Here is a 26,896-nt window from a genome sequence, read left to right as displayed (position 1 = left end):
TGAAAACCGTACTATTAACAGTCACCATTCACACTGGTTGCACTACGACACTGTAAAAAAACTGTATACCATATTCTCAGCAGCAGCCAGTTAGCTTAGCTTAGCATAAAGACTGGAAACAAAGGGAAGTAGACGACAGCAGGTGAGACTGTGTGTCAGACACAGGGGCTCCACACAGGACCATCCCTGCCCTGTTCTTGTTCATCCTCTTTGTTGGACTTCACCTATAACTCTGCACACCGTCACCTCCAGAAAGTTGCTGGTAACTCAGATGTTTTCCGAGTGCATCGCTGATGGAGTGGAGGATGTACGGAGGACTTGATTTGATCCACGACTTCGCTCAGTGATGTCAGTGAAACTGCCTCAAGCTCAGTACAAGTAAGATAAAGGAGCCGGTCATGAGAAAACACATGCCCCAACTGGACGGGTAAACATCTAGGGAGTGGACACAGAGACTGTTCAGATGTAAAGATACCACAGCAAATTGACTCTACCTGCTGACGAGACTAAGCCCATCAGCACTGTGGAGGAGGAACTGTGTGTGTGCTTTGTGTCTCCGTGATGGCATCAGGCATCTTTGGATGCAGTGGTGTTCTGAGGCGGAGGCACGAACAGCAGCCTAATTGCACATTTTAAAAGAAAAAAGTCAAACTGTTCTTTTAAGTACAAGTCCATTATCAACAAAATGTCCTGCAAGATCAACAGCTCGAAAGCTTTGGTTTGGTTGAATGCCACCTGAGTAGTGTAATGTGTGTGTGATTTGGATTATTGCTGCTGGTTGATGGATGTATTAGCACCATTTTTAGTTCTGTAGATAGTTGAGGCGAATAAGTGGTTTATAACAGTGTATTGTATTTTACTTTAAGGTGATTTTATGTGAATATGAAAAGAGCAGGTGTCAAATGAACTTAGTAAAATGTGCAGTGTTTGTGCTTGAAAGTAGTGCAGTAGAAGTATTCATACAATGGGAATACTCATACTTAAAACACTACTTTTAGGTTAGGTATGTTTTTTTTTACCTTGATCCTGGTTTTGATGCTGCCTGTATTCCTCTTACATTCCTAGTGGGTCTTCACTGCCACCTCATGGTTAAACACTACTACTGACGCAGTGAGGAGCCAGGTTACTGTAAATGCAGTGTTTCCACTACGCAGCGGCAACACACCATTATCCTGAATGTGCTCAACATCTGTGGAACTTTTCCATTTCACGTGCAGGTACTGGCTACTCGAGTGGCTAACACTTGGCTTTGTTTCAGACACTCATATGAAACCTGTTGTAAATGTAATTATAAGCCACTTATATGGGAAACACAAATGTTTTGACATGAATAATGTTACTGTGCAAAGGTCACTTGGAATGTCTAGTTTCTGTGCTGGTAAACCTTTTGAAATGAAATAAAACCCGTTTTCCTCAGGGTTTGAGGAAAACGGGTTTTATTTCATTTGTATTTATAACATGCATTCCTTCAGACTTTTTTGAGGGGCTAAAATTTCACCTCCTGGGAGTTTCTTCTGTTGCTGAGCGATCAATGAATGAAAAAAGCCATAATGGAGAGCTGGTCTTCTAAAGCTATAAAGGGAATACTCTATTTATACCAGACAGAATAAACGGCTGTGTGAGCCGTTGCAAGTGTATGAATATCTTATCATCGGACACAGTCACAAATTCTCAGCATTGACGCCTGTTAATATGATGCATTATTCATCCGCTGCAGATTTTAAGAGAGATGTGCTTTTGTTCCTAATTGAAAATGCAAGGTAAACACCCCAAAAGAAATTCAAAAGAAAATGTAACCAAAAATTGAACGAAAAGCAGCACTGCCAGCAGACTACTCAGTCCTTGGCTCATTATATTCACCAAATATAAATTACGTCTTTGGCTACAACTCAGGACTTTTTCATTTACCTAATGAATTAAACTCATCCCATCCTGTCTGAATTGTTTGCCTTGTCCATGCTAAATAGTCCCTCTGACTTTACTTCCCATTCACTGCACATAAGGACACCAAGAGCTAAGCTGGACCTGACTGTAAATTTATCAAAGTAAATGAGATCTAGCAGCTAAAACAAAATGTTTGTTGTGTTATAATTAGGGTGCCATTTATAAGTGAGCACATCAGAAGAGCTGTAAGAGATAATCGTAGCTGAAGACGGAGACAGAGAGGCACGAGACAGGACAGACAATTACCATTAAGGGCCTTCGAGAGCATTATAATGCAAAAGCAGAGCTGTGGTGTGAGGTGATAACATCACATTAATTCCGATAAAGAGACAATGAAGAGAAGAAGCGTTGATGAAATGGTGGAATTATCCAAGACAGCTGGATTAATCACTAAGAGATTTTTTCTCTCTCTCTGTTTGTGACGTCTTATCTTTTTATGAAGCATAAATCTTTGCGCCCCCTCCACACACACACACACACACACACACACACAGTATTAGAAAGCCTTTAAAGCCATTATTATCCTTACATTAATAGTAACAATGACATACTTCTATTGACCCCCTTGGGGGAAATTGTGGTTGGACAGCTGCCAGACAGTACATATCGGCGCGAGGACTCCTTGACAGATAGCCAAGAGGAACCGGGAATCCAACCACTTACACTGGGGTTCGCAGACGACTGCTCTACCAACTGAGCTACTGCTGCCCCCAGTTTACCTTGGGTTGTCCATTAATAATTAATGTGCAACCCAAATGTAGTTCTGGCATTAGACTCCATCCACTCTGGTCCACTGAACTCTCCCTCTCCCTTATCTGCTCTACTCTTCTACCCTCTGCTACAGTGAACAGGGCTTCGCCCAGCACTTCAGGCCGTCGTTGTTATAAAAGTGTCTGTTGTCTGTGAGGTCAGCCACACCGCTTCAATTAGGAAAGTCACTGTAAATTAACTTGAAGGTCCAAGTGCTAAATATTTCATAATAGTGTCTGCACCCATGACATGAGGAGAAAAACTCCACACCAGACCTCAGCGTGCCTCTCTCCTAATTCCCTTGTCATCCTGCTGTCTGCATGCACTCTCCTCTCTCGAAGGCTTTTTAGGAGCGACTGGAGAGTTTGCATGCCAGACTTTCCAAACAAACCCAGGGGACTGTGTACACCTACATATTAATAATATATGGTGCTGCTGACTGCTGTGGTGGAACACACTATAGTACTGGATGAAGTGTGGCTACTGGTGCTGAAGAAACACACTGTGCTGACCTACAAAATGTACGAATCATTCAAAGTGAAATAAAAGTCCGAAGTGAACTGAGAAAACAGAAACAGTTTTACTTTATTCTTAATAATAAATGTTGAGTTGTTGCTAAATTATTTTTCTATATTTTGTGTCCCTCGTAAATCTTTGTCACGTTCACTGACTACTTTCAATTCAGTGATTTATTAAATGCATTAACTTGTTACCTCAGGCTGCCCATTAACACTTAGTGTGCAATGCAAATGTAGATCTGGCATTAGACTCAGTCCACCCTGCTTCACCCAGAACCTCCCTGTCCCTGCTCTGCTCTACTCTGCTACACTCTGTCAACAGTGCTTTGCATGAGTCTTCACGTAAAGCAGAGTGACAGCAGGTGGAATGATTACAACAAACGAACCCCTTCAGAGTTCGTATGGGCACCTGACTGACGTTTCAGGACAACTTCATCCTTTAAACAGCATCCTGGTCAATATGGAGACCATATTTCAAACAAGCCTTTTAACACTTCAGTCTAAATGGGTCATAAACTACACTAGCAAGCAAACAGGTTCAGGAATGGGGCATTAATGTCATATGGGATTAATAGAATAGACGGGGACAGATTCTTATTCACACTATGTTTACATCATAACTCAAGACAAGTTGTGCAATTGAGATGCCCAGCCAGATGTGGCTGTTCCATCAGGCACTTGTGCATTGTGAAGCATATAATCGACAGTGTAATGAGTTGGCCTCACTCTTTGCCTTGTAGTAACAGGATTTAAATGGCTTGAATAAGCTACTTGTGTAATATGAAATAGATGAACTGGTTAAGTAAAACACATGTTAGAAAATACAGTATGTAAAACTCTACTTAAAGTAGTTGGATCATAGGCATATTAGCAATATATTTAATTTAGTTCTAACTTTCAGCATTTTTTACAAGTTAGTCAACACTTCTGTACGTCTGTGACGAATTCCTAGAGTTTCCTACTGTGACTGGGAGGATGACCTGAAGGGTGTTTCTGACTCGGTTATTCCTAATTATACTCTGAGGTCAAACATGAATATTTCAATACAAGTATATAGATATTTTCTTGTATGTTGTGAGCTCCATTTTAAAGGAACTGATATAAAATGATGACTCATGACTATTCTACACTAATCTCTATAGAAGACTTCTTCATGTGGCACAGTCTGTTATATTCAGCATTTGTAAGGTTATACTTTCAAGTGCAAAGGCCATTGGATGTTTTGCCCAGCACCAGAATATTTCACCCATTTTAGGCTTTAAGCTTTACTCATTCGTATTCACCTATTTTGTGATCATCCCCCACTGTTTCCAGCAGCTCCTGGAGCAGCTAGAGGTCACTCTCTCATTCATTAATTCACTCCATAATTCACATTCCTATATATTCACTGTCTTACTCTTTTTCTTCCTGCTGCTACATTTGGAGGGACCTCTGCTTCACTCCTCCACCACCTTCTGGCTAAAGAATAAAAGCATTGCTACATCCATGTTTCATCATCTTTATTCTGTGTCTGGGTACATGCCTGTGGCTAGAGACACACTGAGGATTTATAACCTTTATAGAAGCACCAACTCCCCAGCCACCCCCTCCTCTTCCAGGCCTCGTGTCCTTGCCAGCAGGAAAAGTGGTGCACTGTTGCAGTCAGATAGCATCTAATAGTTTTTTTTTTCTGTTGTTATCCCACATATGTGCACACAGTCACACAGATTTCAGCTTCCTCTCTCTGTCTCTCTGCATGTGGCCAAGGTAGAGTACGGTTTGACCAATCGCACCATTACAATCCATCAGTCAATGACCCAGGAGTGCATCTATGCCTCACATCTCTGTAAACTAATTTCTGGAACAAAAATGGAGGAGAGATTCATTGTCTGTATCTGCTTCCCTTTATTTTTCTTTCTCTCACACCTCTCTCTTTACTCATCTGGTAAATGGAGTCTTGTTGGGAGATGAGCCAAAGCCATTCACCTACTGTAGCCAGTAGGACTCCAGGAAAAGTGGCGACTATATTTATAGCAGCTGCCTTGTTCGAATGTGGACCAGTCAGCAAATGAAGGCTCAGTCTGAAGTGGAATAAAGCTCTCAACTTCTGTCCCGCATCCACCACGTAGTTAACAAAGTGTCATTTTTCAATTAAAAATTCCTCACTGTGAAGATGTGGAATATGGACCTCCTAGTGACTTACTGCACATGAAGTCACAGATCAGATGACCTATAAGATTAAACCTGGATTAGGATGGCTTTGACATAGTGACTAGTAATCTTCTGGGAGAGTACAGGAGAACAGATGGTGCATAATACACAGTTTATCAAAGCTGTTTGGATAGAACCACTGGATATTTCTTTTGATCTGACTACAGTAACTGACAACATACAGCACTGATTATTGTGTTCATGTCCACGACCTTCAGTTGTTTAGTCTATATGCCTGAACTGTGACCAAAGGTGCTAAATCTTGATTTTAATAGATCCTAACTGTATCTTATTTATCCCATGGCATCAGTATAATGAATTTGCATGACATCTAGAAGAATTTCAAACCTGTATGAGTTGTTGAATATTGATTTTATAGCAACTTAATGGCCCTTGAGCTCCTGCAGATGCCATATAGAGACTTATTTTTGGCCTTTCTATTGTATTTGTTATCTGTTGCAGAATCCACTGAAGCTTTATAGTTTTCTGCTGACATTTATTTGGGATTCTCCTTAGATGTTTCCCAGGAGAAGGGCTTTGTCAGTAAAATATGATCGTCGGGCCCCAGGGTTCCCTTCAGCCCTTCAAATCCTCATCCCGCGTGTGTTGACTGACTGGTTATCTCAATCGGCTCACAGATAGCGGCGCTCCTTTCAGCGCCACGGCGCGGGCAGCTGAAGCTCTGTGTGTGGGAGGGACTAACGGAGGCTCCCCTCAGTGCAGCCTGCTGCCACAGCGTCGAGCGCGGAGAGGATATAGGCTATTCAGAGCATATACACTGATAAGGCTTTTTTATCTGCGCCCGTCATGTGGCCTCACAAGCTACAGCGTCTGTGCGACCGACAGCGAGATGGATGCTGAAGTAGCACGGTGAGTTGATTTCTTTTTGTACGCGTGCAGTCTGGGGAGGTTTTTTGTAGGAGATTAGGAGAAGGAACATAAAACCGGATTCTGCATGATTGGTCCACCCTTCTGCAGAGGAGACTCTCACTGCTGCTCAATTCAGATAAAGTGTGCAGGAGTGTTCCGACCTATATTTTGGATGTAATGCATACTGGATATTGAAGGCTGATGCTTTTCTGTGAAGTAGATGTACTGTGAGCATGTGTATTTATGGGTATTTTATTTTATGTTTTTGTTTAATTTGCAAATGTATCTAATCCCTAGACTGTTTCCATTTTATAACACAATTAGAATATAGCTCAATCTCGGTTTAAACACGGATTGTTGTCGTAATAGGATACAGTGGCATTTGGCTAATCACAGTCACTATAAGCGCCTTTCAAGGAGGCTCCAGTGATTTCTCTTAAACGATCTAATCAACTTTAAAGTGGCGTTGGTTTCAGTAGAACTATTAATGTACGTGCATTTCGCGCACCGTTCCATATTACGCACCAGATTTTGCGCATCAGTGGATATAAGGCTTCATCCTGTGCAGAGAAGGTAATCTAATTAAGATGCGCCGCTTAACTTAGCCTGTGTGTTCTCTTGTTAGTAATGCTGTGGAGTGAAAACGTCTTGGGAGGAAAGCTCAGAGAGAACCAGCGGGTGGTGATAAACGAATGGCTTCTCCAGAACTGCTTCCCGCAGACGAGGGAGACACACAGCCCGATCCCCCCGACGTCCTTGACCGGGTTTCCAGCGTGCTGCATGTCCGCAAGTCGGGCGGATCAACAGGAGGAGCGCTCCCGAGGGAGGCTGGCTGTAACCCGGTCCGCAGCTCCCATGGTCGGTGTCTTTCATCACCAAGGACGGCGCCGCGCAAGGGGGGCGCAGAGGTTAAACTCAGTCACCTCTGCGAGGAGAAAATCAAAGTCTGTTGCGACGAGGAATTGGAGACATCTTTCACCTACATTGACGAGAATGTTAACCTGCGGGTGGCTAGCCCGGAGACTAGTTGTAAAAGTACTCATAGATCCATGCGTAACGGTGATCCTTGCTCCGAGACGTTACCGGAGCTTTCCTTTATGTCCGAGGATGACCTGTCCTTCGGGGAGGGCTCGGGAAGTTCTATAGACTACGGCTTTATCAGTGCAGTCACGTTTTTGGTGACCGGCATCTCCTTGGTGATCATCTCCTATGCTGTGCCTCGGGATGTGGAGGTGGACCGGGACAGCGTGTCGGCAAGAGAGATGGAGAGGCTGGAGATGGAGAGCGCCCGGATAGGTGCCCACTTGGATCGGTGTGTCATAGCCGGACTCTGTCTGCTCACCCTGGGCGGCGTGGTGCTCTCCACGTTGCTGATGATCTCCATGTGGAAGGGGGAAATGTACAGGAGAAAGGTCATCGCTTATTCCAAACGTTCAGCCAAACTGTACGGCTCTATAAGCCTGAAAACTAGATCCAGCCCCAGCCACTCATCCGCGCACTTGTCCCTGGAGGAGGGACTGGAGAACACTTTGACTTAAGATGCTGCTCTGCATATACATTTTGTGTATAACTGAGGAATGAATACCATTCACCCACATAACATGCTGTAGCCTAGTCTGAAACATTTTGTCATATATTGTAGAAACTGATAATGCTGTATGTTATTTCATAGCAAACAGACAAGAGAAATGAGCAATGTAGTACCAAACTGTTCTCTCCTAATGTCACCAGATAATAAAAGTGACCCTAGAGGATGTTAAGAGGTTTACGTCACAAACACTGGACCACATTTCTGTACTCAGTATGCGATCTCTGAGAGCTTCCATTTATTACTAAGGCTATTCATATTTAATGTGAAAGTTTCCAACAGCAAAATTATGCAAAAACACATTTGAGGAAAAAAGGAAAGTGTGTGTCCCCAGGGCAGGAGAGTGGGAGGGGATGTAAAGCTGTCCCTGTCCACTGTGACATGGGAGAATCAGCACAGTGGTCCACATGGTAATATCCAGTGACAGTCCCTCTCTGGTGCAGTGCTGAGGTAAGCCAGTAAGCCTGGCTTCGTGCATCTGAGCCAAAGCTCCACGTCGGTTTGATTGTACTGAGCAGTTTGACTGCATTCGACAGCGCTGACATGCACTGCACACCGTGCTCTATGCTCTTGTCTTCCCTTCATCTTCCCTCGCCTCCTGGTACTCTGTGTCCTGGGAGACTTTCTGTCCTCCTGCAGAACTTCAGCAGTCACTCCATATTATGAACACTTTAATAGTTTATGAGGGGGCTCGATGACCACAGCCAAGTGCCTGTGACATCTCAAGGTTGATCAGCCTTTCCTTACTAGTCTTTTTCTCTTTCTGTTTTCTCCCCACGCAAGGATGGGCTCAGGAACACCTAATCACACATGAAAGAGTTGCCCTACTTCCAAAACCTTAAGCTGTCACTACTTCAAAGAGCTAATTACCTCTCCAAAGTGAGTTATCATTCTTTTAAAAGGTTATATTTGATGTTATCACAGTGATTTACTGACTACAAAATCTGCAGATGAGAACAAGCTTAGGAAAAGAGATTTATCATGTGCAGACTTGCTAAAAATGTTAATGCCCTAGTGAACAGAGCACTGAGACCAACTTCCCTTTCTTAGTTAAGAAGGATTTTAATTTCGGAGCTAAGTCCATGTGGATGCAGCCTTCTCTTTCTCTCTGGTGGTTATTAATGTAGTCGGAAGAGAAAGCCATGCAATTCTTTCAAAAACAAAGTCATTTGTTCTTGTAGGCTACCCTATAAGGCTCATAAATCATGCATGAAGAACGGAATTCAGTCAGATTTGCACGTACAGTATTCGTGTTGACACAGCCAAACGTTGCATTCTGCTAGATGTGTGCTAACGATTCTTAGGCAGGATTGCTCTGTTACCTTGGTTTCTTGTCCTTTCATTTTCCAGGCTGTGTGACCCTGTTTCAAGGCTTACATTCAAAATGACGTGAGTCAGCCTTTGTTAATGAGATGCGTAGGCTGATTACTCTACGGTAAACAGCTCCGGGCCACACCATTGCCATGCTTTCATTCAGTTGTACTGCTGCCATGTATACTGCCATTGCAAATACATGTAAGTGGCAGTCAGTGCACAATCACACAAACCGGTGTATTTCAAATGAAAAGACTGGATGTCCAGGGTACCATATGGTACTCAACGAGCATTATCATTCAAAAATGATTTCTCCGAGCAATAATGCGAGTGTGTGTTACTGCAGCTTTTCCTTTTCTATGTATGTGGCCACAGAGCTGACAAGTATGTGTTCATCCCTGAAAAACAACCATTACATTTTAAAATGGCAATAAAGTGCCAGACGAAGAGATTTTCAGGAAAGGTAATAAAAGCTAATGATCCAAATGAGGCAATGTTGTCCTTTTCCTCTTCACAGAAGCTGTAAATCCACAAGCGCTATTACAGATGTTACAATGAGATTTCTCTGTAGAAAGTTTTCCTGGTGTTGTTGTAGCTGTGGAAAATAGGTGTGATGCCCAAGAGCTGGACACTTCTGCTTCCAGCTTCCACTTTGTTTGCCTCTCACCAATAATTAATGTGAAATGAAATGTGCTCGACATATAAAGGGCAGCTAACAACAATGGTAACAGTGGGTAAGTTGTGAATATTAATATTGCACAATCAATTTAAATTATGGCTGCATTACACACAATCAGTGCTTTCCCTTCAGTGTCATATCTAGCATCATCTGGGAGAATGTCGTTCTTGCTGCACAGAGGATCATAAATGCCTGAAGGAAACCGTTAACACTGTTGGCTTCAAACAGATTCATCTTGCAGCATGTGTTCAACTATGCTGTAGGTTTTCAGACGTACACTATTCCTCCCCCTCTTTTGCTTTCTCTTTCTTTATCCTCCCCTGCTTCTTTCTGTCCTCCTCAATGCTTGGCACCGTGCTTCACAGCCAACACCAGCCTTGCACTCATACAGCCAACTAAACATGTTTGGGGGATTTAATCTGGGATTTACTTGAAGCGACAGCATTTTACACAGCAAGCCAAAGTGTATTTCCAGAGGTTTCATGCATAAGCTCTTTATCCTTGAGCAGTGCACAGCTAAATCACCACTTATTGATATTTGGTTGGCTCCTCCGTAAGTCAATCCCTTCAGGTAAGGAAGAGAAACAGTTGAGCTGCTGCCATCAGCTATTTTCCTAAAGGTGTTATTACACTCCACCATCTTGTCAATGCTAATAATCCATGTGTGTGCATGAGAATGTGTATTTGGTATATGACTTTGCACAGGTGTTTTGTGTCAACATAGAGATGCTGACCTTTTATTTCAGCAGTTTCCGTGGAGATATTTGGTGTCCAAGGATGGTCTAAATGAGCTTTTTCACCCTGGCAATTGCAAATATGCAGATCAAGAGAGAGTTTGTTAACACACTAATACAGTATAATACAACAATACAAGGCATTGTAGTATAATGGTTAGCACTGTCACCTTACAGCAAGAAAGACCCAGGTTCAAATCCAAAAGCAAATCCATGGGTCGGCCCAGTGCCAGTTTAATAGGAAGACTGATGCCATTCTTATGTCTTCATACTAAACGTAAAGCTACAGCTATCTACCTAAATGCAGAGAAAACTGCTCTTTTCGTTCTACCAGCACCTTTAAATCTCATTAATCAAGTTTGAAATGTATAAGAACTGTTTTCAGCACTCCAATGTTAGCATGATTGATATTTTTTTTTTATTAATTTTGAAAGAAACATCCGATCACTGAGCTTGAAATATTATTGAAATATTGTATGTTATTTTGTCATATGATTATACTTTCAGAAGACTGAAAACAAAATCTGCAGCTCCAACAAGTTTACTTTTAAATTTGGAGTAAGTTTTCAGTATTTTCAGTAACTATGGCAATAAGCACATATTCTGCATATGTACATAGGTACAGTGGCACGAAAAAGTATGTGTGTTGGAATTTCATAGTTTTCTGCATTAATTTGTCATAAAAACGTGATATGATCCTTAGCTAAGCCAAGAGTATTAATAAATATAATGAGCCAAAATAATAACACAAAAAAATCTGATTTTATGTCTTCATTGAGAGCTTTATGTAAATCAACAATTATTGATTGAAGATCATCTGAAAGCTCCTTTTAGCCATGGCTCACATCAGCATATTATTTCTGTGCAGAGCAAATTCAAAAAGTTTGAGTGATTTTTGTCAGTAAAAGTAGCTCTAGTCCACAGCTCCAAACTAACAATTAGCTTTTTTTATGGTCATTATTCAAAGGTTTACATACTTTTTCCACTAGCACTATGATGTTTTTATGGTTGTTCCTAACAAACATGAGCTATAAGACATGAAAGATCAGAATATTTTTTTGTTATTACTTCATAAAATCCAGAACCAGACCTTCCCACTATCACAGGTTCAAATATTATTTAATACATACACTATAAAACTATAAAATACTAACTAAAATATAACATGTTCCTTATTGACCTTTAGAGGTGCTGGTAGCTGGGATTTGTTTTTTTGTTTTGTTTTGTTTTTTTTGCTAAGCTAAGCTAACCGACCTCACCTACATATTGAGCTATTCCTTAAATAGTTTGCTTTGTAAATGCATCTGTGTGGTGCGAAGCTAAAAGTAGAAAGAACTCTCCGTCTTTTGTCATGCATATTAAATATATTCATACCTGTGGCGAGCTTGCTTTCCATATATCAGAGGACAGTGAGGCCAAAAACAGTTTCCACTCCAACCGATTGCTTTGGAGGGGAAAACTGAAGCCAAACTCCTTAAGGATATGACTTCATTCTTGGTTGCTCCCTCCACAGCCATATTCAGACAGGATATTTTTAGTCAATGTGCATATTGGATTTTTGGAAAGCTCATTCTATTGTAAATGTCTACAAAGCTCATTGCTCAAGATACACTTAGTCAGGCTGTTTTACATTTAGCCTGCAAGGAGATTCCTTCTCAACCCCATTTAAACCCTTTACTTTGACTTCATTTCTACATGGCATTAAAGCTTATGGACAATGCATTCATACTGTGTATGTGTGTATTCTATTCAGTTTAGTTTATTATTAGATACCTCCGTCTCATACTGTCTTGTACTGTCCTTTCTCTTTTCCCATACTATTTTGAAATCCTCATTGTTTCAGCAGTTTCCTACGCTGCGAAGTACTGAACAAAACCCTATTCTTACAAGAAAAGACCACAACTTGTTCTCCGTGTCAAATCGATTTATGTCTCTGGTCAGCCATGTTCTGCATGGCTGACACTGCAACAGTCCTCGGAAGCGCTTTGTCACTCGCTCACCGGACAACCCCACTGATGCCTCTTTAGCTGCCTCATCCCACAGCCGGCAATCAGGCCTGCCATAACCCGCCATGAGAACGTCTGTGGAGCCATTTCCTGTGTTGTACTTGGCACCTTAAAATCACTTTCTCAGATGGATAAACTATCAGTGCTTTGGCTGCTATGGTAGATGAGAGAGGAAATGAGGTGATTGGTTGGATCAATCTTACAGTAAAACCACTCAACCACTGCAGGGAGGCAATACAGGTTATATCTCTGTCTCCGTCTCTCACAGCCTCTCTGATCATCCCCTGCAGTGAATTTAAAATCTGATGGCAAGGCCGTGCTCCTGCCAGTGATATGGTTGCACAGTGGCTGCTTTAACAATAACGGTACCATTACGTTAACTCAGCTTAGCAAATATCGTTAATGTAGACAAATTGCACAAACAAATCCTAGGCTCAGTTCACCTCCTGATCACCTCGCTGTTTACCCCTTTCTGTTGCAAATCGCACGGTCGAGCTGGGCTCCTTTGATTTAATTTGTATCAAATTGCTAATGCAGTTATTCATCATGCATGGCCTCGCGTGTATGCTTGTTTCCCTCATTATGCCTATGCATTTACCTCTAATTACAGTAAATAATGAGTGTTTACTAGTTTGTAGCAGTAAATACTGTAAGTGGGCTAGAGCGTGGCCTTTAGAAAGACATCAGCGAGTTGTTTATCTCCTCCTGCAACATCTGAGCAACAGAAGCATTTCATCTACATAAAGGGTACAATGTGTCTCTGTGTTTTCCTTTTCTTTACATGTTTCTACAGTAACAACTACCTTACTGGTTGATTTATGTCTCAACTGAACCAAAGACTTGGTCTACAGCCACAGCAATATCACCGCCATCGTAATTTAATTTATATTTCAAAATGGGAGCTTGATGGTTTGTGCATGTTAACTTGTGTGGACAGTATTTGTGGTTTCCTGAACCTCTAGTATGCTCTAGCCCTTAGCTTGAAGAGAGAGAACTAAGCTATACACAAGCAGCTTTGTTTAGTCTTACAGCCAGGCAGCAGATAGAGGATAGGCTCTGGACAGAGTCAGCAGCAGTGTTGGGTCTGAGTCTGAAGCCAAAAGAAGGCACTGCAGAGCTGATTGTCTGTGCTGCATTTCATTTGCCTCCAGTGTCGTGTTACCAGCGTGCATCAGACTGCTGAGAGATGATACTGGCTGGTGGAGAGAGCCAGCAGGATGTGGAGAGGGAGGATTTAGACAGGATGAACACACACATGGAACGTTCACTCATACATACTTTAAACATAGAGTGGCAGGAAAAAGTGGGTGACATTTTTTGAATTAAATGGTTTTCTACATTTAAAATTTTGTCATGAAACATTATCTATTTTCATCTATATCAAGAGTATTAACAAATACAATGTGAGTTAAATAACAACACACACAAAAAAAAAGATCTCTCATGTCTTTATTGAGAACAACCATAAAAATCTCATAGTGCAAATCGAAAAAGTATGTGAACCTGGAATAATGACCTCAAACAAGCTAATTGGAGTCAGGTACTTGCATAAGTTGAGAAAATTAGTTTGGAGGTGTAGGCTACAGCAACCTTGATTGACAAAAAACAAAAAACAAACTTTTTGAGTTTTCTCTGCACAAGAAGACTACACTGATGTGAGCCACTCCTCACCAGAAGGAGCTTGGGACTGTAGTAGCTAATCTACCAAAAGGTGGGCGGCCAGTCAAAATGAACGCAACAAACACTCATTAATGAAGTGAAGAAACAACGATTTGAAGGCATCATCGAAACTGGCTAACATCTGTGTTCATGATTCTACAGCACATAAAACATTGAACAAGCAGGGTGTCTATGGCAGGACACCACAAAGGAAACCGCTGCTAAAAAGAATATTGCTGAATGCCTGAGGTTTGCCAAAGAGCACGTTGACGCTCCACAGCAGTTTTGGCAAAATGTTTTTTGGTGGACTGAAGAAACTAAGATTGAACTATTTGGAAAGAACACACAGCACTACTTCTGGCATAGAAAGGGCTCAGCATATCATCATGAAAACAACATCCCAACTGTAAAGTATGGTGGAGGAAACATCATGATTTGGGCCTGCTTTGCTGCATCAGCTTGAAGTAATTGGGGGAAAGATGAATTCCCAAGTGTATCAAAAACTTCTTCAGGATAACGTGAGAATGTCTGTACGTCAGTTGAAACTCTGTAGAAGTTGGGTGATGCTACAGGACAATGATCCAAAACAAACAACAAAACGGCTTCAGAAAAACTAAATCCACCTTTTTGAGTGGCCAAGTCAGAGCCCAGACCAGAAATCAATAGAGACACAATGCAACAACTTCAAGAGAGTCACACACATGAGACGTCCAAAGAATATGACAGAGATAAAGCAGGTCTGCAGGAGGAATTGGTTAAAATTCCACCTGAACGATGTGCAGGTCTGATCCACAGCTACAGGAAGTGCCAAAAGGTTCACATACTTTTCTTGCCACTGTACACACTGAAAGCCTGTGTTTATGTAACTGCATGTGTACATGTGGACTTTGATATGTTACATAGGTGGTATGCCTTTTTCAAGGTAAAATTCATTTTATTGATTGCTGTGGATAAACTGGGTCACTGCTAGAGCAAAGAGACAGGGTCCAGAAAAAAGCAAAATAACTTACTGTTACTGTAACTTACACAAATAAATTACTGTTCAATATCAGTAGAGGAAGACATAGTCACTTGTTTTACTTTTTCTGTTGATCAATGCAAAAACAACCAAATTAAATTGACCATGACTCAGTGTTGTAAAAGCAGAAAGTCTGGGGGGATTTAATACCTTTTATAGTCATTGTAAATAGTCAGGGGCAACTCTATAAACACATTTATAGACAAATAGAAGAATCTGGAAGCCAGCATAGAGACTTCAGAACAGCGGTGATATTATGTGACGTGATTTGTTTTTCCATTGTTCCTATTAAGTTATGTTTTTGAAATTATTAATAGACTTTTTCAAGATGGCTGGTGAACAGACAAAAGCTGTTAAAATCTACCCAGTACAGATCACATATTGACAGCAAAATGGAGAAATAGATTATTCTCTGACTGCACTTTTTTCTAAATGCTAAACTGACTGATGTCAAGTTGTGGAGGTCCATAACAGTCCATCCGATTTGTGCTCTTAAACCCATTGGACGACCCACCTTCTCAGGTGAGCTGCCACCTCTCCGCTCACAGCCAGAGGAGTGAGCGCATAGAGGTCATTAAGTCTTACAGAAAGTGTTTTTTCGGCTGTGAAGAAAAACGTTATACTTTTCCTATAGATAAAACCAGAAAATGACAATGTGTGTTCAGCCAATCTGAAGCATCAAGTGCAGTGATAGTTAAAAACAAGCAGGACAGTGGCCCTTGAGGACTTGAGTTGGGTACTTCTGGTCTACGTAATTAATTCATATCGTAATATTTTAATAGCTGAATATAGCCTGAAGATGGCAGCATTGGATCTTATAATGCAACCTGCAGCCTGACTCCCCAAAGCATCTCACTTATTGCCCTGTCAGCATTGAGAGTCTGATGCTCTGAGAATAGGCTGTGTGAAATCCCTGGATTACAGCACTGAGCTCTGAAAGTCACTGTGGTTCTGTAAAAATGTACATGGTTAAAATAAATTGGGTGAAAGTTTCATGCAAGCCACTTTACCCTCTCTTGTCAATGTATTCACTCTGTGCAATCTAATAGCAAGCCCATGAGTACATTTATAAATGCAGGCACACAACTTCCTCTGGAGGTTTCCTCTTAGAACCTTTTCTTCCCGTGTGGTATTGTGCAACATCTGGCTCCAGCTGTGTCCAGGATAAGGGGGTGTAGTAGTGTCTGTGTGTGTGTGTGTGTGTGTGTGTGTGTGTGTGTGTGTGTGTGTGTGTGTGTGTGTGTGTGTGTGTGTGGTGGTGGTGGGGGGTGGGGTGGTTAGTCTGAGTTAAGTGCACAGGTCTTTTTTAAGGACCTCTTGTTTGTCCCAGTGAGCATTTACCGTCAAGTGGTGCACTAACGTTCAAGGAGAACAAGCATAGGTCCCAGGAGAGATCAACCAGCCTGAAACTGAATAATTTATCCTGGCTGTACCTCATCACAACGCAAGAGTCTGGGACGATGAGAGGCTATAAAACAGCCTTTACTTCCAAAGATCTTGTACTTTCTCCATGTCTTTCTCTTCTTATAGCCTGTGTCTTCCTGCTCTTACTTACCAGTATTCCTGACCCTTGTTCCGCCTTCACTACCTCAGTATTATCCATCTCTTCCCCTTTCTCATTTATCAATATCACAGGTTTTTCTAACTTTCTGCATCAGCACCAAAAGTGTTATGCAACTGATATGTACACAGTAGATGATGATGCCCTGGATCTGATGTCTTAACGCAATAATACCTCCACCCTGCTAACCTCTCTCACCCTGCCTCCCTCGATGCTCTGCCATGGAGGGGGCTCTTTGCGGGAAACTCTAGCATACAATTGTATCTGCTCACATCTCAAGTTTCCCAGTGGCACAGCACACCGATGCAAGGCGGTGCATTCTCATCATCCTAACCTTCAAATTTGCTTTTCTCCTACTCCTCCTCCTCCTCCAGCATCATCTCATCCTCCCTCCTTTCTAGAACCTTTCCCTCCTCTCCCTGCATCTTGTGTTTTTTTTCCTATATTTCCCCAGTTCTTCTGGAAAAGTGAGGAATGGAGATAATGCATGTGCAGGTAATTGCTTGATCGAAAAAACATCCAGTAAAGGTCAGGCAGAGATGTAATTGTAGGGGTGTCTCTGTTCTGCTAATGATTTAGTAGAGTTTTGCTTTGATAAACCTCTCCTCCTCTGCTAAGTCATACAATATCTTCTCTTCCCTTTGGCAAAAAGCATGTGGGTTTGCTCCAAGGTATGACTGTTAGTTCTTTTACAGAAAATAAATTGTGTCTGAGCTTTATGTTAAATAGCTTCACAACCAACATTAATAATTGCATTTTTTTTTATTTGACCTCCATTATTGATCCCTGTGGAGAAATTTAAGACACACCAGTGCTGGGGTTCAGTGTCTTGTCCAGGGACACCAGGGATAACCAGGGGTGGCCACTGCTCCTGACAAGCTCTTGATGATACAAAGAAGCAAAGTAATTATGTCGCAATCGACAAATAATACAGTACAGTATATTGTAAATAATGAAGAAAAATGTAATTATTATTATTATTAATTATATTATGTTGATTATTATGATATTATTCATCAAAAATTTCATTAATGTAGAAATGTACTTACACGCTCAGCAGTAGAAATAAGTAACAGGAAGTGAAGCTAAGGATCAAACCACTGGTCCTGCAACCCAGATGGGGATACCTCCTGATCCACAGTCTCCCTAAATTGGAGAAATTACATTATTTGCTCCATTTATGATAGAAAACAAATCAAAAGGGCTGCGTACTGACTGCAGCCCTCTAGTACCGTAGTCCTTTCTTTTAACTTGAAGCTCTGAGTTCACACACTTTTCCGACTCTGAGTGAAACCCAACTCTTCCTTAATGTTGGTGACTACCATGATAGACACATTTGGTCAAGGTTGCTTGTCTCCCTGTGTATCAAGCCTTTACATGTGTTTGGGTGTTCTTGAAACAAATAGTTTGTAGAAAGTATGTGTACTTCCTTCTACAGTTATCTTCTCATTGAGTGGAAACTGAGTCTCAAACATTCTCAAGGTTATACTTGGATTTAACATATTCTGGACCAGTTACTGAAAATAGAGTAACTGTGATCTCAGCCACCTAATGTCAGGTAATTACAGGAACTAACTGTGGTGTATTGGCATCCCTTGCTCTAATCTTGCTGAAAGCATCTAATACAGATACTGTTTGAACATTCGAAAAGCAATAATCAATATATTGATCGCGTTCACTCAATGGGAACTTCAATCCCAGATTTTGCTAAGTAAGTCTGCTGTCATTGCGTGAGCAGACAGAAAGTTCCTATTTTTCATCACAGTTCTGCTAAAGACAGACTGTAGATGATGTAATGAAGTCTTTGGAGTCAACAATGACTGAGACCAATATGGATTAAAAGTCTACATTCAGTGGCTCAACACAGTGCCGACACATTACGTCACCCCCTGTGTGCTGTTATTCATTTCTTGCAACGTAACTGAAGCAGCCACAGATGATGTCATCTAAACACAGGACTTCCATTCAGAAGTTGTTTTGTTGCTCCCGTACACGACCGGGCAGACCAGACCCATCACCATAACTCTAATAAATGGACTGGATATGGTGAGCTGAGAGCATACTTGGCCTTCTCTGAGTAAATTGGCAGGTGATTGATATTCGCAGAAGGCTACTCCCCCCCCCTCGCCTGCAACTCTGTCCCCGAGCCCCTCCCAAAAAGACACGTCCGAGTCTAAATTATGAACTACGAGACTTGGAACCCGTTAGGAACAACAGATGAGTCATCTCGCGCAGACAGTGACGGAGGTGACCACCCCTAACCCATCCACTCATGAGATTAATGACCTATCAGTGTGTTTATTGACACAAACAAAATGGCTCCTCTCTACTCATGCCAAGGGTCTCTATCTCTCTTTCACTTTTCATCCCGTAATGTCTCTTGCTATGTCACTCTGTCCCCCTCTCTCCCTGTTGTGGTAGCCAAGGTTAAAGAGGTGCAATGAGAAAGGGCTGGGAGTCGGAGAGAGAGCGAGAGGGGGGGGTCTAAACAAATCTCTGTCCTGCTAGGACGTCCTCCTGCCAAGGTTTGTCCAGGGCTGGAGGGGATGAAGAAAAGCGGTGCTGCGGGCTTGAGAGGATGGTGTTGAGGTGGGGGAGGCGGTGTGGGGGGTGATGGGGAATGACGTGATCCCCTTTATCCTGGCCAATAAAACAGAGTGGCCAGTGAGATCCGGATCTGTACGTGCCGTCAAATTCAATAAGGTACTGCTTTAATGTTTTCTTTTAATCAACTAAATTGCATTACACATTGCCTCCTCCGTGAGGCTCCACGGTGCAGGGCTAGGGGGGGACAGGAGAGTTTGTACCAAAGGGATGGCGCTGGGGGGAGTTGGAAGCACCAAGAGGGTATTCCCAATATCTAGAGATATTTTGGACAGAACCCTATGTTCTTATATATGAATTTCCTCGGAACAGGCCCACCCAACATTACTGCTCCTCCGGTTCCCCTTCAGTGAGAGAGCAGGGGCCGGTGTGAATTCAGGGTCAGACTGGGGACAGACAAGGTGTACAGACAGACTATGTCATCCTGGTAATGAATGCCAGCTCAACTTTGAGACCATCGGCCACTTTAAAGGCAGAGCACTCTCCCTCCTGGGCAATGGTGTCTCCTATCATGAGCAATGCCCTCAGCAGTGTTTCCTCCACTTCCTCCTTTCCTTCCTCTAACAACTTCCTCCTCATCATTCCCTCACTGACCTCACTTACCCCCCTCCCCAACCAATATGACTCACCCATTAGTGAAGGTGCATCAGGAATGCTCTTCTACACCTCATCATCAAAAACCCCTTTTCTTCCATAAGGCTGAAGGAAAGAACATGGTACGAGCAGAGAGAGATTGTATGTCTGCGTCATGTACCGTAGTAATCACTAGTCACCAGATCAGCATGCTGACCCAGTCCACCAGAGTTACTGGGATTTTAATTCTGATTGGAGTTTTAAAGTTGGATGTTTCATTCCATCTTGGATCAGGCTCTGCTGCTGTGGCCCGAAGGATTACAGCCTGCTGCCGCTGTCGGCCGTTCATCCGTGGACAGATGAAACTTCACAGAGAGCAGTAATCCACCGAAGAAGGGTGGCTTTGCTGCTCAGCTGTCTCAGCCACAACTTTAAAGCCAGCTGACATTTAACATAATGATCAGTCAGAGTGGCCGAACGTTTACACATGGGAAAGGTTTCCCGGACACAATTAGACCACAGTCCTCGCATGGGCTAAAAATGAATCACAATGCACAATACCATAGTGTAGTCCCTCTATCCATCTAATGGTAAACTGTGAGTGGAGTGACTGGAAGAAAAGCCTCAGTCTCAGCTGTGATATTACGGTGGTTTATCCACAAAGATGACCACAGTTACAATCTACTGTACAGTGTATAGTCTAGGATACAGGCTGCATTTTGCTTTTAGCAATCCATCCTGGTGTGAGTCATTTACCGTATGCTATTAGACAGAGGGGTTACCCAAGTTTTCCAGTGCTAAAACAATACGGTGATTGCAAGAACGTAATTCCTCACTCTAGCTTGTCATCAATAAAGGTACAGTTTGGAATTTTACAGTTTTTATTTTTACAGTTAATACAGCTTAATGTAGCTTAAACTATAATAAATATAAAGGTATGTACTAATATGCTTAATATGGCTCAAACATTTGTAATTTGTTTGTAAAATATTGATGAATATTGTAAACTGCCTTCTCACAGTGCTGCCATGCTTCCCTCTGGGTCAATATTTAGTCAGGATGCTTGCTAAGTATAAGGGTGGGCTCTGACGTGTGGTCTAGAAATGAACAGGAATGAGAGGAATTCCAGGATGTAGTGTCGGCTTTCACGATAGGATAATAGGAATTTCTTTAAAAAGAGGGAATTCATGTCAATAGTTGGATTATGTCATAGTTAAAAAGAATAAACTATAGAACTAAGTATTAAAGCTTTCAGGAAATGGAACAGTTCCTGTGTGGTATTTAGGTGACTGACATGAATGTTAACATATACAAATAAAAGTTAACATCTCAACTACTATAAGCTCTAACAACCATGACGCTAAGTGAAAACATCCACCATGACTGCGTGTGATCAGCACACCAACAGATCAGCATGTCATTGTGGTGCTTTACACTGTAAAGAGCAGAGGAATTCAAAGTGAAACAACACCAGGAACAACAACAACATGCTGCCTGCTTCATGTTGAACTCACCCTCGTGGTCCCTGATGGGTGGATGACTTCAGCTGCAAAGTCACTTTGACTCAGTGGACCAGGAATCAGGTAACGGGATCAGGCTTCATTAGGTGACTTCAGATGCACAAATGGACATTGATTTTTCAATAAGGGCCCTGAAGCTGTCAGCCAACCAGGCTATGGTGATATCTTCTCTCACGGGGATGGCCTTTTCCCAATGATGGCCTGACTGGCACCCGACCACAGTCCACCACATCGGCATCTACTTTATCTCCTGCTCCACACATTTCTACCCCGATCCCTCCATACTGGTGTTAATGGGCATTACCCGAAGTGTTGCTGAAGCTATAAAGTTGGACATCAGCATAAACATCAGGGACTGGCTGGTAGGCTGAAAATGGGCAGCTCTTTTAATTGATTTTTATTACTCTGAAAGGCGCCTCAGTTTACAAAATTGTGCAAGGTTTTTGGGTGAAAGAGGTTACAATCATGTTTTCCTGTCAGGTCATCCATATTTATCTAGTCTGGATCTCTGTTGGCCCTCTTTGATCCAAGCCTGAAGGGGCCCTTCACCCATAATGGTTTCCATCCATCAGGCCTCCCTCTGGCCTGTCCCTGGCCTTGACTATGAGGGCCTTTAAAAGTCCTGCTGTCATTTGGTTGCCCCTCTCCTGAACTCTACAGCCAGCAGGGTATCCTTCAGTGAAGGAGGTGCAGGAGATCTAGCCCAAATATTAACTGTGAGACAGTGTTGATGCTAGGAGGACAGCAGGAATGAAAAGGCGGTTCAGAAAGAAAAGGAGAACTTCAATCATACAGCAATAAAGATAGAGAGAGTTCTTATTATGAAATAGTTATAACTCTTTTGCTCTTAAACTAAGAGCTTATACACAAAGACCTGAACCTTTAGGTATCAAACACAGGCATTTCTTTAACTAAACATCAGATATATGAATCTAAAGTAACTAATTGTTTCACTTTCCTCAATAGCAGATCGGCACCTACAGTGTTATTTGTATCTGTATTATATTGTCTGGTAAATTCATTATAAGGCCGAGCCAAAAAAAGTTCAGCTGGCAGGGCTCATTGATCCATGCTTTAACGACAAAACAGGGGTTCTAATTAAATGTTCAGCATTTCACTCACTGAAATGTTAAACCAGGATGTTATAAATCTTTCTCACTGACAGACATATCCAGGTGAGCAGCACTTCATTTAGGAAATGAGGGTCCCTGTATCAACAGCTGGTTGTTTATAAAACCTACAGTTTGAATTGGACATCGGGGCTGTAAAAGAATCACCTGCAAGCTTTTGGAACTACTTAACCCTCACGCATCAATCAAGTCACAGTTTAGTGCTCACACTGGCCCGGTTTTAATTTTTCTTTGAGCTTTATTGGAATTTGATTTGCCAAGATAAAGTTAAAGCCATTAATCTTTTTCTCCCCACGCGTCCCTTCCAATAAACTCCCTGAAATAGACATAAATGTCTCTTTGCTTCCAAATCTCGCCAAGACGAATGAATGTGTAGGTATTTGATGACACAATTTTGTGCTTCATTCAAATATCTTTTGTCAGAATCAAACACTGAAACACTGAAACGGCTGCAGACATTTGAAATGGAGACACAAACCACAGCGGTAATCACTTTCACAGCTCTCGCTGTAAGCCCAAATCTTTAGGGCTGTTGCAGCTTTCTGTATGTATTCACTGAGATTACTAATGGATGATTCTTCCAGGATTGATAATATTTCAAGTATTTCAGAATGATCCCAAACTCCTAGTAAGCTGTGTAAAGCCACACAAGAGCTATCTCTCGCTTGTTTACATATGTAAAATAAAAAATAAATCATACATCTGTGTGTGTGATTAGCAGTCTGCGGTGTGTTGACTGCATGTTATGGGAACTGGCTGTGCTCTGTCAACTTTCCTCAATTGTTTCCCTTTGCATCTAGGACATGGAGACCCCTTCCTCATCTGTCAACGTCAGCTACCAATGGCTTTCCCTGCATCAACATACCGCCACTGCCCCTTTCACTGCAATGAACACATGAACCCACATGTTTATAACTGCTCTTGATCCTCTGCTGTTATCCCACCGTGGCCAAGGCCCAGTAGACGAGTGTCAGCCACACAAGTTGCACGTGGAAGTGCGGCGTCTCAGTCTAAGTTCGCTGGATCACTCTACCACTTTTCGCCACGCCTCCGTCTTATTACCCGCACATTTCTCAAATTTTCCCAAAGCTGACACAACCAATCGGAGGAGGGAACCATGATCTGACAAATAAAAGGAACTGAGGATTACAGCTAGGAGGATGTCTGGGGTTCGAGGAGCAGTGAGAATTACACAGGGCATGCCATTGTTTCTCAACCACCGATCGTTTTTGGCAGCTTTGGGGCCTTTTCTTTCCTAAACCCAAAGAGCCATCCTGCTTTCTCAAAACCCTCATAAAAGAGACGTAGATAGGCTGCAGTGAAAATAAGAAGCGTTTGTGTGGCTTGAGGGCTGTTGGCGCGTTGCACTGAACTGGAATATAAACTCTCTTCTGGGGTGAAAGGGTGAACGTGAGGGGAGGAGAGGAGAGCTCTGACGCGTACTGGGGATGCTCTATGTGAAAATGATGAGTCACTCATTTGCGTACTGCAAATGTACTTGATAAAGAGAATGAGTAACATTATATAAAGATGATAGGTTGGTCGCTCAAAGTTTCTGCTTTATTTCGAGCGATGCAGTAAAATTGGGATCTGTGGAAGTCCAGAGCAACACTTGTTTCCATTGGCATTGTATTCAAAAAACTGGCCAGACAGGATTGAGAAAATGATACCAAATGACAGCACATTTTCCACTGTGCCTCTACTTTGTTTCTTTGTGTCTGTGTGTGTGTTGTGCTAAAGTGGTCAGTGGTTTTGAGCTCCTTCATTTCACCTTTCTTCTCTTTTATTATTTTCTCCACTTTTTTTTTTCTACTGCTAAACTCCATCTGCTAGAAGCTCCTTTCAGACATGCACCTCCACATGTAAATATGATGATAATTTAAGGTGGTGGTCTTATTCCCAAATAACTGCCCGGTTCACTGTTTTAAGAGTCCGCTACACATTTAATCGTTTGTCTAAAACTTGTGTGAACCAGACTACTGGACAACCTGGACGCTGTGCACAGATATTCCCTTCTAAAAACTGTAGCACGAGGCTAACCAATCAAAGAAGGCCGGTATCAGGAGTGGGAGTTCACAGCTGTCAGTCAATAAAGTATGTGAACATGCTTCCAGTCTGTTGCTCCCCTTCAGATGTTGCTGTGGTTGACCCGTAGGTTAGCTCTCGTTTCCTAAATTAGGTGAGACAGTCCACGAAAAAGAACAGAACCAAGAAAAGAACCACAAACAAAATAGCAAAAAGATATACATGTGGAAAGCTGGACAAAATTGAGACAGCAAAAGAAATTCCAAATAGATGCCAATTTGGCATTATTTCTGCTTGACTGGTAGGTTTGGTAGCATTTTTAGAGGAGCAAGTAGAGGGAGGGCTGGACAGCATGGAGTGAATAGATTAAAGTCACATGATACTTGATGCCCAGAACCTGCATAAACGTAGGGATGAGAGTGTTTTTGTTCAATTCCACATACATTTCTCTCCATTTTTCTTTTCTAATTCAATAAAACTATAAGGTTGACATGTGTTTCTATAGTGTTATTGTGAATCAAGCCTTTATTTAGCGTCTCTAATTCACTCATTTTCTGTATTTACTTCCTTTATATCTTCATTAAAAGGCTGTGTTTGGTAAACAGGTAAGCTGTTCTTACTGCTGTCTTTTCAGTAAAACAATCCTCCACCACTTCTATATGGCCCATGTAAAATGAATAAAACAGCTGAAAGGACAATCACCAAGCTTTCAAATGAGGTATAACAGGCCTTTTTGCCTGAAGTCAATTTGACAATATTTGGAATATGACATTTTTCATATGTTCATAAATTCTCGGAGCTCTGCTAGACTTCAATTCAACCATATTCATAAATGTATCACGTCCTGTGCGGCAAAGGATTATGTCTTATATCATACCCATGCCCTCGAGACTGATTAACACAAATGATGGAGCATGAATGAGCCTGTTCTCTAGCCACTGTGCTGTGAAAGCAATTGTACAATTGGGAAACAAGTCACTTTATCATTGAAACCACAGGACAGGACAGAAGGAGTCAGCAGCATAAGGCAATGGAGAAAGCCAGTGTTGGACTCCTTTTAATATTGTTAACTGCATGTCCATTTTCATTTTTTCCCAGTCTGTGTGTATGTGCACTTACTATGTTTAAAAAGAGCTACGGAAAGAAGAAAGAAGACAGAAGACAAACACAAACGTATCTGACAGCGCTGGACAATGTCACATCTATCCACATGACTGAATACTTTGGATGAGATCTGCTTATTATTTATTACTCGACTTTTGCATGCTTCCAAACATCATTAACAAACCCAGAACAAATCCTGTCTTATTTATATATCCAGGTGCACCAGGGGCACAGCAGGACAAATATAAAATATCCTGGCAATCCAGAGCTGAGAGGTTTTGACGATATCCAGGTTGGAAAGTCCTAAATATTCCCACCTCCGCTTTAGTTGAATAAAGTTAATCATAAAAGGCTATTTATTTTAAGGTTTTATTGTTTGGTTTCCATTTCTATTTCTCGTGGGAAAGGTTTATGTTCAAAAAATGAAACAAATGGTGCTTTCGCTTGATCCTCAAATGTAAATTGTCTAAATGATGTTGTTGAAGGGAATTCTTAATAGACCTTTAGAGGATAGTCAAACGCACCAGCATTAGGTCTGAAACGAGTACGGGGTGGCTGGTGACTCGAATGGCAGTGGAGGTCCTGAAACGGATTCGTGTAAATCGACACTGAGAGAGTGAGGGCTTATTGTGAGTAATTAGGGAGAGATGAAATTGAATGCGATTCCTACAGCAGCACAGCATGCTGCGCTAATGTAACAGAGCACTCATCAAGTCCACGCCACAAAGCCAATATGAAAAACATCTGTTTCAACATCTCCCACTTCCCTTAGCAATGTGCTTGAGTGGATTGTGGCGTTGTGACCTTGATGGTGTTCCTTCTTTTTTTTTTCCAACTTCAGTGGCTGTATTCGTGCTAGTGCCTCTGTTGCCTGCAAGGCAGAATTATGACTGTGGGGGTTTGCTATTGTTCTGTTGTGACTGCTAACCACAACTGTTTTCACAGTCAGACAGGCAGAAATGTGGTAATTCCCATTATACTATTACAGGGTGGGAGGTGAGGTCTATCTGCTGTGTTGTGGTGCTTTGTCAAACGAGTGAAATCAGGACCATATTTCAGGAATTTTCTTGCAATGAATAAGCAAGCGCTAATTAGCCAGCATTAACAGA

At 41.9% G+C, this 26,896-nt stretch overlaps 1 protein-coding gene across 1 annotated transcript; it reads left to right on the top strand.

Moving 5' to 3' along the window:
* The first annotated feature begins 6,166 nt into the window (after positions 1–6,166).
* Positions 6,167–7,810, top strand: LOC113170754 (transmembrane protein 74). The gene is made up of 2 exons (XM_026372991.1): positions 6,167–6,272; positions 6,898–7,810. Exon 2 carries the CDS (start codon positions 6,965–6,967, stop codon positions 7,808–7,810), a length of 846 nt encoding a protein of 281 aa, XP_026228776.1. The 5' UTR covers positions 6,167–6,272; positions 6,898–6,964.
* The last annotated feature ends 19,086 nt before the right edge of the window (positions 7,811–26,896 follow it).

The sequence above is a fragment of the Anabas testudineus genome, chromosome 16 (genome assembly GCF_900324465.2).
Source record: "Anabas testudineus chromosome 16, fAnaTes1.2, whole genome shotgun sequence".
Taxonomy (NCBI): domain Eukaryota; kingdom Metazoa; phylum Chordata; class Actinopteri; order Anabantiformes; family Anabantidae; genus Anabas; species Anabas testudineus.
The sequence above is the reverse complement of the archived record's forward strand: the minus strand, read 5'-3'. Positions and strand labels throughout refer to the sequence as shown.

Bases quoted from the DNA above. Each gene is read 5' to 3' on its own strand.
- LOC113170754 (XM_026372991.1), top strand. From the start codon at position 6,965: ATGGCTTCTCCAGAACTGCTTCCCGCAGACGAGGGAGACACACAGCCC.